This window comes from Centruroides vittatus, unplaced genomic scaffold (assembly GCF_030686945.1).
Source record: "Centruroides vittatus isolate TY-2023 unplaced genomic scaffold, ASM3068694v2 contig_1089, whole genome shotgun sequence".
NCBI classification, from domain to species: domain Eukaryota; kingdom Metazoa; phylum Arthropoda; class Arachnida; order Scorpiones; family Buthidae; genus Centruroides; species Centruroides vittatus.
The window spans coordinates 277,317-290,600 of NW_027120700.1; the positions used below are offsets into that span (position 1 = coordinate 277,317).

At 27.9% G+C, this 13,284-nt stretch overlaps 1 protein-coding gene across 1 annotated transcript; it reads left to right on the forward strand.

Moving 5' to 3' along the window:
• Positions 1-7,939: 7,939 nt before the first annotated feature.
• LOC136975322 (protein Wnt-7b-like) lies at positions 7,940-12,920 on the forward strand. Its single transcript, XM_067270379.1, has 4 exons — positions 7,940-8,004; positions 10,407-10,633; positions 10,706-10,968; positions 12,432-12,920. Exons 1-4 carry the CDS (start codon positions 7,940-7,942, stop codon positions 12,909-12,911), a joined length of 1,035 nt encoding a protein of 344 aa, XP_067126480.1. The 3' UTR covers positions 12,912-12,920.
• Positions 12,921-13,284: the final 364 nt, after the last annotated feature.

The following is a 13,284-nucleotide window of genomic DNA, read 5'->3' on the forward strand; positions in this document are numbered from 1 at the left end:
GACTAAAATATTGTAATAAATTATACAACAAGATGTGCAATGTACAATTTAGAGATAAACTCTTTCTTATGTACAAATCAGAATAGTTGGCTGTACCCATTGGAAGAGTACTTCAATAAAAATTAAATGTATTCTAGTAAATTACAACTACGGTTAAATTATACGTCTGTATATGTACTGTAAATGGTACAAATGATGTTTTAGACATCAATAATTGTTCTCTGTTATATCAGGTTACAAAAGTGAAATTTAGACATTTTGAAAAATCTTTATTGACAATTAATTCAACAACGATAACAATTCAGTCTTGTAGATAATTGCCATCAATATCAATCGCTTCTCTCCAGGATTGAAAGTGTGAGTATAGAATGACTGGGTATGAATAACGTCGCGACTGTCATTTTCGTATGAGTATTATCATTAAACTCTACGTTGGTAATATGGTTCTGCAGGGCGCGAATAGATGGTAACCAATTGCCATTAAGGATCAACAATAGATTAATATTCAAGTTTATTACAATACATTCAGTGCATTGATAATAATGTTTATAATTATATAATCAATATTAGCAAAAAAGTTTTGTACTAAAAAATGTAATTTATTTTTGTATTTTGCATCTTGTATACACGGCTTTTAACCTTTCACAATAAAGATTGATTTTTGTTTGTAATTATTAGGGTAACTTCAATTATGGAATCAAGAAAAAAATTTGGTAAAATAATATCATTTACAGTACGTTGTTCATTCTATATAAAAATTACCATAATTTACTAGTCGATTGTAAGAATTTTTATGTTATACTTTAAGTTACGTACTTCAACTCACACATTATTTATTAATTTAATCTGAGTTCTCCACCCACTCTCTATAGATCATTTGTTAAATGAGAGATAGCAAGCGAATATATTAAAATTTATAAGCAATGAATTACACCTGTAAAGTCATTTATTATGTAATTAATTTACGACTAATTGATATTATATTGATTAATCCAATTATTTTCAATAGTTGAGGAGGAGCATTAAAAGACTGAAATGTACCCTGTATTTCAGATTCAAAATGTGAATTGAATAAAGAACATACGGGGCAGTTTCAAAATTGAAAATTAAAGGTTAAGTCCCATATTCTAACGGAATTAAGCAAATTTAATTATAAGTAAAAATATTTCATTTATTTATTTTCATACAAATGTGTACGTGTTGACGTTTGCATTCACAGACTATAAAAACATCCTTCACGTGTCATTCTTTTCTACGATTCATTCTTTTTCCCCATTGACATAATAAGTATCTCTTCTATATTAATTACTGTAGATTATAATTTAATAAAAGTAAAACAAACATTTTAATTGTCATTACTTGTATTAGATTATTCCTTTTGACATTTATCTTCTTAATATTCATCTTATGCAAACAAATCAAAGTTCGTATTAATGAAAAATAAAGGTAATACAGTCAAACGTTAAACAACGACCACTGATGTAAACATTAAGGAATGGCCTTGTTTCGATATTATTTTGTATGCATTTTAAAAACAAACGGTCCTAACAAAATGGCCGTTATAGAATAAAAGTTATAGAATATATTATGTATAAAATATGTTATTTCTTGATCATAAATAAATTCCATTTTTTCTATTAATACTATTTTTATAAAAAAACAAAACTATGAAACTATAACTATAAAATAAGTAAATGAACCTGAATATTTACTCAAGATGAATATATAAAATAAGTCTGTTTTATTATCCTGAAGTCGAATTTACATGTAAAATGAACTCGCATCTATTAACTTTACAGTAGGACTAGTTTTTCTGTAAAAATTAAATGATAAACAAATACACAATAAACAAGCTAATAAATTATATTTATGTGTAAACCTGTATTTTTTATTATTTAAATTCTCTTGGCAAATGTCTTTATTTCAGAAAAAAATAATCTGAAAATGAATAAATGTCGCAATCTATGTTGTAACTTTAAGATTATAAATGTCAATGTTTCTAATATTCAAATATTTTTTTGTAATTTATTAAGTATTATTATGTAAATAGTTAAAGCTGAATTTCATTATTATGTAGAATCACGAGGTGAGAGATTCTTCGGAATGTGGGAAAACGTCCTCTTCTTTTTTGAAACTGACGGAGGTCAAAGGGAACGAGTGGGGCGTTTGTCCTAATCTGTACAACAAACCAGTAGATGAAGACACGTGCTCGCGCTACTACACGTGGACGAGATGTTACGAAGGGTCATGGACATTAAGGTCATGCTTCCGGTGCATCAGGAAAGGACTCGATGACTTCTTACATCTTTAACAATATGCGATTAATAACATTTTAATTTTTCTATATTTAAATTTATAATAAAGCTTGACTAAAATATAATGTATATTTTAAATTCGTATTTAAAATTTATATTGTCAACTAATGAGATCCAAACGTTAAATTTTACAATTTGTAACCTAAGTAATAAAGAAAAGAAACCAATTTTATCGTATAAACTTAGATTGGTCCTTCATCACAATTCTATTGAAATTAATGGAGAACTCTCAGCAATTTAAAAAATTCATACAGTATATTAACATCTGTTAATAGTCATTTATTATTAATATTCTTAATAGTTACTAATTTTCTATACTTAAAAGAACTTATCTGATCACAATTCTTTAATTTGAAAGAGATTTTTTATTAAACCAATATGTACAGTACATTTATCCAGGGGAAAAAATAAATAATTATTACAGTTTTATATATTAAAACATATATAAAATATTTATGATAGTTATATCAATGTAAACTAGTTTTATTACATTCTGATATGAAAAGCATTATTCCTTATATTACATTTTTTTTGTTTGTTCACCATCACTGTGAGAAAAACCAGAAAGACGTTTGCAAAAAAGTGCAACAATCATTTAAAAGTGACTACTGATATCGGTGGCATGCGTAGGACCTGTTTACACACTGCCACAATTGTTAGTTATAAGATACAATAAACTATAAACCAAGATATTAATTTTAACATATTTATGATTCGTTTAAATGCCTTTGTTGTTCTACCTGATATGCATTTCGGTGTATTTCGGGTGTCTCATTTTTCAACTGTTTACTACGGATTTTAATTCGAATAGTATTCTAATTAAATATTGTTTCTCTTCTACGTTTATCCAGATCAAATTTCACAATACAGAAATAAATAAATTAAAAATAGCTTGATTAAATAATAAAAGAGGGGGGAAACGATAATTATTTTAGATACAAAATCATCTAAATATAATATATAATTTTTTGCATTGCTGCTATTAATTTTTGGTCGAGGGTTTAAAGGTCGAAGGGTGAGAGATGGAGGGGGCACGTGTCGTATGTCGAGTGAGGTCAGACTTAATGAAGATTTTACTCGTTATTAGCATTTTTAATTTGTTATAAAACTCATCTCTATCCTGAAAATTAAACTTTTTGTCATTTTATAATAATTAATAGTATAAAAAGATTTTTAAAATTAAATCTCGTAACAGATGGAGCCACGCGCAATTTTAACTTTTTGCCAAAAAAAAGTTACTTGACTGGTTGCGTGATTTCATTTATTTAATCAGAAGTTAATCCGTATCAGGATTATAATGATAAAGACTTATTTCAATAATAAACAGAAGTTAAATTATACTCTTATTGTTATTTATTTATTGTACAGTACTCTTATAGGGCCTATTTTTAATGAATTTATTTTTAAAATGCGTAGATTTGAATGGTCAGTTGCAGTAAGTCATTGCCGATTGTATTTACTTCTTTATAAATATCTTAGGATAATGAGAATGTTGAGCGAGGGTGAATAATCGGGGCTTTTGCCTCGGGCACGAAACTAAGACTCTTAAAAATATATAACAAATGAACAATAAAATGGCAAATAGGGTCATAAATTTCTGTAGCAGAATAGAATAATATGCAGATTAGAAACTGATGTTGAATCATCATTTATTATTTATATTAAATTCTTTATAAATTACGTAGATCTCAATAAGTGCAATTAATTTCACTTACGTTTCTTAAAATATGTCCTCGTTTTATTTCCAAGCTGTCCAAATTTCATTATTAAACAAATAGGCCTATATTTTACATAAAAAATAGTAAAATTTTAAATAAAAATAACTCTTTTATAGTGCGGTAGACCAACGCATATAAGTTATATTAAACATATTTTTATGTAATTAAATTGTTAAAGTTTTAATATTTTTCAAACAAGTATTAACTTTATAACGTCTTGAGAGAAATAATATTATTATTTAAACTTGGTTTTGATATAAATTTCATTATAATTTGTAGAGAAAAATCAGTATGAAATACTTACTTGTTATTCTCGGCAGAAACTAGTTTGGTTGCCGAAACTGAATTTTTATTAGGATTTATATTAACTGAAATATAACTTTATAATTAATAAAAAAAATATAATAAAAAAATCTAAATTTAATTATTTTTTTTATAAAAAAAAATATTTCTATGTCCAAAAATGAATTTAAAAATCTGTACACATAATAGAACATATAACATGTATAGTATTACATACGTATTATATGTTCATATGTAGAACATACAGTACGTATTCCTCCTATACGTACACAATAAAATAGGAAAGAGATGTAAATTTAAGCCATACAAGAATAATTCTGAAGATAGATCTAAACGAAAGTAAATCTGAATTAATATTTAAAAAAAAAAATATCGTATATTTTAGTAAATAAATAAAAGTAAAAATGTGTTATTTGATAACTCAAATATGTTAGTAAAATAATTTTTATTTATATTATTACATGCGGTATTTCTTGACAGTATATATAAAAATTAAAATTAAATAATAATAATTTAGGAATGTAGAACATAAATTAAATATAGTTGTTATAAAATATCGTATAGGACTACAGTTAAAAATATTTATTTTTCTGATTTCAATATTTATAACATTTTGATGATTTGTATCAAATATTTTGTAAACTTTAATTTGATACTTAATTTAAACTGATAGAATTTCGCTGTACCGTTATATATTATTGGATTGGATTGATCTCACATATAAATTGATAGTTTTTTTTTTCTCTTATGTTGTAAACAATACTAGAGCTTCAAAAGCGGAAATAGTTTTCGTTACTACCAATTTATTCGAATAAATTACTAGAAAAATTCTAATGGAGACTGCTTGAATGCAGCGACACGATGTGACTTTCTGCTCGATTTCATATTCATTAGGAACACTTATTTAGTAAAATTGTTGCACCGTGTGAAGTGACAACTATCCTTTCGACTATTGTAAATTATAAATCTTAAGAATCAGGATATATATATGTGGAAATATATATTTATTTTCTTAATATATTTTACAGAATAAGAACTTATTTAGGCGATATATAATTGATTAATATTTTCATACAAATTAATTATTTTTATATTATTTTCGAAATGAAGATATTTGTTTATTATATAGAAGTGGTGTCGGATCCATTTCAAACTAGTTTTTAAGGTCTTTTATATAAATGTTAATCCATTTTGTGTGTAATTTTACGAAGAGACCTTTGTTATAGTTGTTTTTCAAGGCTATTTTCTAACACATTTGAACTTTTTTCCTCTGTAGACCTACTTCTCACGATAGTAAATAAGACATTAGTATTATAATTTTTATTATTTTAACTCGACTTTCAAATTAAGTTAATGTGAAATTTTAAGTACCTTGAATTAAATATTGCATTCCATTAAAGAAACTAAAATAATAGACTACATACACAAATTAGAAACAAATTAAGCTATGTTTTAGAAGTCCGTGACATAAAGACAGTTTCGTGTATACAAAAATATATAATATAAGTTAGTTATCAATTTAGATCTAGTTGGATTAGCATTTATTTAAATAAAAAAGAATGTTTTAATCTTGTATTAAAACAATAATGCATTTTAAATGAACTCCTTGTGAATTTATTAATTATGCATTTTTTTCTAGCATGGATAACTTTTGACCTGGAAAATACTTTAAAAATTGGAATAATACTAATAAAATTACATTATAAACATACAAAAATTTTTTTAAAAATAGGCCTAATTGTAAGATAATTTTGAACTGATGCAAATTTGATCATTTATTTAAATAGATTAAAACTATTTAAACTGTTTTAAGTATTTAATTAACTGTTTAATGTTATATTTTATTTTTAAAATTATGATTTAGAATTAGTTACAATTACTTTAAAGAATAATGAAATACAGAATTACAATTACAGCGATACGAATATATTAAATTTGTAGTCTTGCTGTAATCATTTACCAAATTGTAAGATTATAACCTAATAAATCAAACTTTTTTACTGTTTTTGTTTAGTTATCAGCCTATACTTATTTTGTATTATTTATTAATATTAAAAATCCTTCTTTTGGGAGTGTGCCTCACATCATGCCTGCCAGAAATAGTATTAGAGGTCAGTTACTTTTGGAAATAATATTTTGATTGATGTTCATGAATTTGCTAATATTTTAACTTACATATTTATATTTTCCATTTGTTATATTTTGAAAATAAGTCTAGAAACTAAAAAAATATATATATATTTTTTTTCATATTTTAGGAAGGAGTTAAGTATATTCGACGATCTTTACAAGTCGCATTATTTAGGCTCAATTTATTAAAATAATAATAATTTTTTTACCTTTAATTGTTTGGATACGTTAACTGTTACCTTACCAAGAGATAAGGCTATATTTGTTATAAGTTATATTAAAAATAAAGGGATTGTTGCCAATGTCACGACATCTCCAGGTGTCGAGCTACACATTTAGAATATTCAAGTAAGAGCGATAATCAATGTAATTCACTCAGTCAACACTTGCCGTATCTGGCATAATTGTAATAGGGACCTCATACGGAGGGAGATACATAAAATGACCTCGACAATTTCATCTCCCTATGACGTCTGATTTTTGTAATTTGTGTAACGATTGACAATGAAGAAACTATATGATTCTTGTGAAAGATATCACCGGGACCTATTTCTTAAAAAATTAAATCTTACATACTTGTTTAAAATTTAAAACTCGAAAAAATTGTAAAAACTGTTAATTTTTAATATAATTTATGTTATTACGATGGTTTAATTAATAAAGATCGTAGTTTCTCCAATGAGATTTAAGACATAATCAACTTTATATTGTTTTTAAGAACATGATCTATTATGAGTTTATGAAATGAAAAAATACATAAAATAAAACTTAATAAGTGAGTAAATAAGTAACTAGAGAAGGTATTTATTTATTTGAAATGTTAAACTAAAGCCGTAAAGTTTGGATATATTGTTTATCCGCCATCAAATTCTCGGGACTCTCGACCAAGAAGACACAGTGACACCATCTGACGTGTCTTGGACCTAAATGAGCGTTTATTCACACCTTACTGCTTCCGAATTCAATAAGCGTTTCCCGATGTCCTTTATAAGAGAGGATGGTGCAAGTTTCATACCCTGACCGTAGATCAAGTCACCATATTCAGTTTACGGGACTACAATTAAGCGGTCATGACATGATGTCAGAATTTATACGCATGCCCAGAATGCTGTAACGAATAGCGCATTTTTCTCTGACGAAAATTTTACGTAAATAATCTAAGATTAAATATCGAATAAATACAATAGTTTAAATTCGGTTGTAATGCGCCGATAATCTTTGTTTTTCCAACTACAATTGATGTATTTAACTGTATTTGAACGATTGGTATCTTTGGATTTTTCTGATATTTTCTAGCATTTAGGACACGTGAAAATATCCGTTTATAAGAGACAATCTATATAAGTTTCTCCACCCTATAGAGGGTGGGATCAATGTCTGTCTATCTCCACCTCAACTACCTGGACAGAACCAATGGACGAACGTGTCATCTTTATATAGGAGGTAAACTAGCTATGTCGTCCCATTCTCGTCATGTCCAGCCGTTGGACCATTGTCACTCTGCTCCTTTGTATCTTTTATACAAGCGTCAATCTTAGGTAAGTTAAATATTTATTGTTTACTCCATAAATTTCATTTACTTACGTGGTATTATTTTACGTAGCAAAGTATTCACGGTGACAAGAAAATAAATTTCGTTTAAGAAATTCGCTCGTATAACGTATTAAAATTAAGTTTAGTTGAAAAGCAGTCGGTTTGTAATCGGATAACAATATTTTAAATAAATTTAATTCGTTGTTATCGTAATAAAATGTTAATATGCCATAATAAACACGATGAACTTTGCACGCGAAAATATCTGCGAAATAAATTAAATATCTCCTGTAATAAATATATTATACTTATCGTTTATTTTTAAAGCACATTATTACCATTTAAAAACTATCTTAAATGTTATTTAACTAAATTACATTTGGAGAAATACATAATTATATTTTATGAGAAATCTCAGGCACGTTTTCTCATTATTATAATCAAAGGGCGGATCATTTTAATCCAGATATTATTGAGTTGTATTCTTTTACTTCAATTTTCATATTACTGCTCATAAATTAAAGATATAAAATGGTTTTATGGTTTTTTATTATGATGTATCATTTCCTGGTCCTAGCATATTATGTAACACCTATATACTTTCAGCGTACTTAATTAAAGATATAAAATTTTCTCAGGAATTAAGTCTAATATTGTCGCCATTTTAAACTAATCGATTCTATAATTTACAGAACTGTTTTCGCGAGTTACTCTATCTCCCACACCTCGCTGTGAACATGAGATCCCCATTACACTCCCGAATCTTATCACTAGAATTCCTCCCACAATCAAACTGTAAGAGAATACCAACCAAACCCGTCATACCTCTTCTCTAATTACTTCCACCTTCGCTGATTTTTTTCCTCTTTCTGTGATTAAGTGATTCTAATGAGTAACTGATTAACTTCATGATCGAAACTGTTTGAATGATTGGAGACATTTTTTTCCCCCATTAAACAGCGTTTAAATTATCTTCAACTGTAACTAATATTTAACTATCGATTATTATGCTTCCGAAAATGGTAGAAACAATCATTAATTTTCCGGATGATCACCTCATTCATCTCATTGTAAAAATGCACTCCCTTTTCTACGTAGAACGAAACACGATTTTTAAAAATGTCCCTCCCAAATCTGTTTTACTAATCGATCTTATTCGCTGTCAACTGTCCAATTCCTAACTGAAAGAAGGAGGTGTAACTTGCGATCAGAATAATTCTCATAACAGTTTCTGCGGGAAAGAATGAGTTGATATTCCTGACAAGTGGCACGTTTTTTTTTTAAATTTGAATAAAAAAAGAAAAAAGAAATAAGTCTTTACGCCAAGAATGTCGAAAACTTTTAACAGAAGTGTAACGAAAATGATACAATTTAACATTTCTTTCATTGAAAATTTGGATGGTTTTTCTTTGATCGAGTATACCTCCAGGCCTAGAAATAATTAAACCTTTAAATAGGTGCCCATATAACAAATTAGCAAAAAGACTTTAGGGTGACATTAGTTTAATCGTTTTCTTTTAATTTGATAAAGTGTCACGAATATCTAACAAACGTTCCAATTTCCAGACAGACTAGAGCGTTTTCTGGTAATAAATTACACAGTTCAAAGTTTCACTTCATTTAAGGTTCACTACATCTCATGACTTAAAGTCTCACTCGACGAGTTTTATGGTTAATTGAGAACGTAAAGCAGAACATTCGCAGAAATATAGGTTATAAAGCAAATAATAATTAAAATATTACTAAAAATCTTTCTATTTATTGAAATTAATTTTGATGGCTTATCAAAAATTCATACAAAACTTGAAGCTTTGTCAGTTTTTAAATTAAGAATATGCCAAATTTTCCAACATTTTTAAGAGCCTAATTCTAATTGTAACCAATTACATTTCAAAGTATAACTAACTAACTGACAGTTCGGTGTTCTCATATTTGGTATCATTGCGTATAAAAACAATTATATTTGTTTATTTATAAATAAACACTGAAATTTGCATATACTTTGTTTCAGTTATCATATTTTGTAATAATTCTGGGTGATTAACCTTATCCATTTAATTTCATTTGCAATCCGATCGTCCTCTGTCAAGCAAATCCGTTATATACGATGCAGAGTAGGAACCATCAACAAATTTATCCATCGATATAATACGAAATCCTCTTGAATTACGACGAAGAAAACCAGAATGGAAGAAAACAAGTAAAATGTGACACCCATAGTAAAGAAGTTTCAAAGTGAATGATTTGAACACATTCCTTTGCCAAAGCGGGAACTGATGAATGAATGAATGAGACAAGAATATTAAAACTGCTTAAAAACAGAGGCACATAAAATTATCCGTAGTATAAGAACACGTCTACATTCTTTGGCTTTAACACCCGTTAATTCCATGACTTATTTGTTTAGATCTTTGTCCTCGGTGGTTGCATTTAGTGCTAACGTGATTTGTAATAACATTCCTGGATTGACTACGACTCAACGTAGGTTATGTTACCGGAGACCAGATGTCATTGTGGCCGTTGGCGAAGGATCCAGAATGGCGATTATGGAATGCCAGAAACAATTCCGAAACCATCGTTGGAACTGTACTGCTATAGGGAGTGATGCTGTTTTTGGTCACGTGGTTACCGTGGGTGAGTAATAAAAAGAAGATCCCAATCTGAAAATTTCGTATTCGATTGATGTAAACTTTTCATTTTGCACAGGTAGCAAAGAGGCAGCTTACGTCTATGCTATTAATTCTGCAGGAGTTGCATACGCAGTCACTCAAGCTTGCGGTCGTGGAAACATCAGTCGCTGTGGATGCGATAAAACTAAAGACGGTGTCTATAAAAGTTGGAAATGGGGAGGATGTAGCGCCGATGTTAAGTACGGAATGGAAATTGCCAGAAAGTTTTTAGACGTTCGAGAATTAGAAAAAGATGCGCGATCCTTAATGAATCTTCAAAATAATAAAGCCGGTCGAAGAGTAAGTTCATTTTTAATCTCACAGAGTAATTTGCACACCGTGACCAAAGATGAAGTTGTGACCTTTACAATTTTCAGTTTATATGTACTGTACTTCTTTAACTAATTAAAATAGGAAAAATACGTTCATATATATCTAAGTGGAATTTTATAGTTTTTCTGGATCAGAAATGAAAATACTAAAGTTATCTATTGTTGCCCTGAGCTAAAGAAATGTTTGCTATGACAATATACTTCCCGCAGAGAGATAGATACTTCTTTTTTAATGGAAGCGTGTTTCTTTGCCATCTCTCAGCCTTCGTAATAAATAGTTAACCTCTTGCATCGAAAGATTTATGAAAAGGCTAGTTTTAAATTATTTTTGTTATAAATCCATTGATAGTTTACTAAACCATAAAAAGATAAAGATCTAAATAAATGATTTCTTTAGCATATTTTGTTTTTTGAAAAAACATATATATATTATACAATTAATAAATTTTTTAAAGTTTATCATAAAAAATAAATGGGTATTTTTCTAATTTCATATTCATTTATTTAAATTTTTATCATTGATTTATATAAATTACTGTAGTTTACATTCTAAAATATCGTCTTATCTACGTTTAAATATTGTTGTTTACGATGTTTTTAATTCGAAATTTCAAAACTTACTTTCTTATTTTCGTTCTTATCTTTAAAAAAAATGAAAAATATTGAAAGTACTTAAGCTCATAAAATATAGAATTAGAATAGGCTACATGTTTTAAAGAGGTCAGCGGAGAGTAAAGGTTTCTACCAACCTTTATATTGACTTATGCTTTCAAAGGTCTGCCAGTTATCCAAACGTAACCTATTCCTTTCTTTACAATTTTGAAGTTGTAATTCAACAAGTTAGGAATTATCGTCGTAGCCGCAAGTTATATAACACTTTCAAATATAAACATTCGCCCTTTGATCTATCAATCAGTGCTTCGAATTCGTTTATGCCCCTGGCAAATAACGCTTTCAGTTCTCCATTAAACAAACTTTGCACCGAGTCAACGAAAGAATTAGAGCATGCATGTGCTATGTGTAAGTTAGTGAAAAAAGGTCCGTTCGGTTTTTAATAATTATAAACTTGCAACTTAATTTTAAGTATATTTTCTGTGATTTTAATTTAAAATTATGTAGAATTTATATAGAAAATATCAAACTAAACTTCATTTAATATTCGTATAGCCTTACATTAATGGATTATGGATTAAAAGTCTAATAATACAATCATCAATTATCATTATTATTACTTCAATAATTATTATAAAATATTAGAGTTTTAAAAATAAAATATTTAAGTAAAGAAAATTGTTTAATTGTCTCCAATGTAAATAATAATTTCATCATTCATTCAATTATATGGACTAATGTGTAAGGACATAATTAATATAATAATACAATAGAAATTTAAACGTTTATTTAAATCCTTCATTTTCTTTTTCCATTAAGGCTGTCAAAGACACAACGTTAACAGAATGTAAATGTCACGGTGTATCAGGCTCTTGCACAATGAAAACTTGTTGGAAGATGCTGCCTCCATTTACTCGTATTGGAGAGTATCTACTTAATCGTTATCATAAAGCTAAAAGAGTGATGGCTCGTCCCTCAAAAAAATTCCTTCCTCTTATTCTTCGATTAAAAAAACATAAAGGGACATTTAAAAGGCCCAAGCCGAAAGATCTTGTATATTTAGAAAAGTCTCCGAATTATTGTGAGAAAGATTTAAGTGTAGGATCGTTAGGTACTGTAGGACGTCTCTGTAATAGAACTTCTTCCGATATGGATGGATGCGGCCTGCTATGCTGTGGCCGAGGTTATAATACTCATCAATATAATAAAACGTGGCAGTGCAAGTGTAAATTTCACTGGTGCTGTTTTGTTGATTGCCAAGTGTGCAGCGAAAGAACCGAAGAGTACACTTGCAAGTAAATCCTATTTGCTAGTGATATATTTATAAAACTACAACTGTTTATATTCTATTTTATAAATTGTATATATAATAATCTATTTTAAAAATAAATATATTTATTTTAATACTTGTGATTTTTTTAAAAAAAAATCTAATTTATTTAAATAACAAATTAATTGAAAGTTTTAGTTCAGGGACTTTTTTAAATAATTAACATAATTTTAGGATTGGTGTAATTCACAAAACGCGATATCTTTCTCGGGATAACTCTCCGGTCAAGGATAATTTGGATGACATCAACTGAGGATATAGCACCAAATTGGTCAAACCAAAACAACTGGAGGTCTTATACGAAATATTAATGGTTAAAAATCGAGTTATAACACGCTCCAT

Coding starts and splice junctions, on each gene's coding strand:
- LOC136975322 (XM_067270379.1), top strand. CDS start 7,940: ATGTCCAGCCGTTGGACCATTGTCACTCTGCTCCTTTGTATCTTTTAT. Junction 8,005..10,406: donor TATACAAGCGTCAATCTTAG/GTAAGTTAAATA, acceptor TTATTTGTTTAG/ATCTTTGTCCTCGGTGGTTG. Junction 10,634..10,705: donor TGGTCACGTGGTTACCGTGG/GTGAGTAATAAA, acceptor CATTTTGCACAG/GTAGCAAAGAGGCAGCTTAC.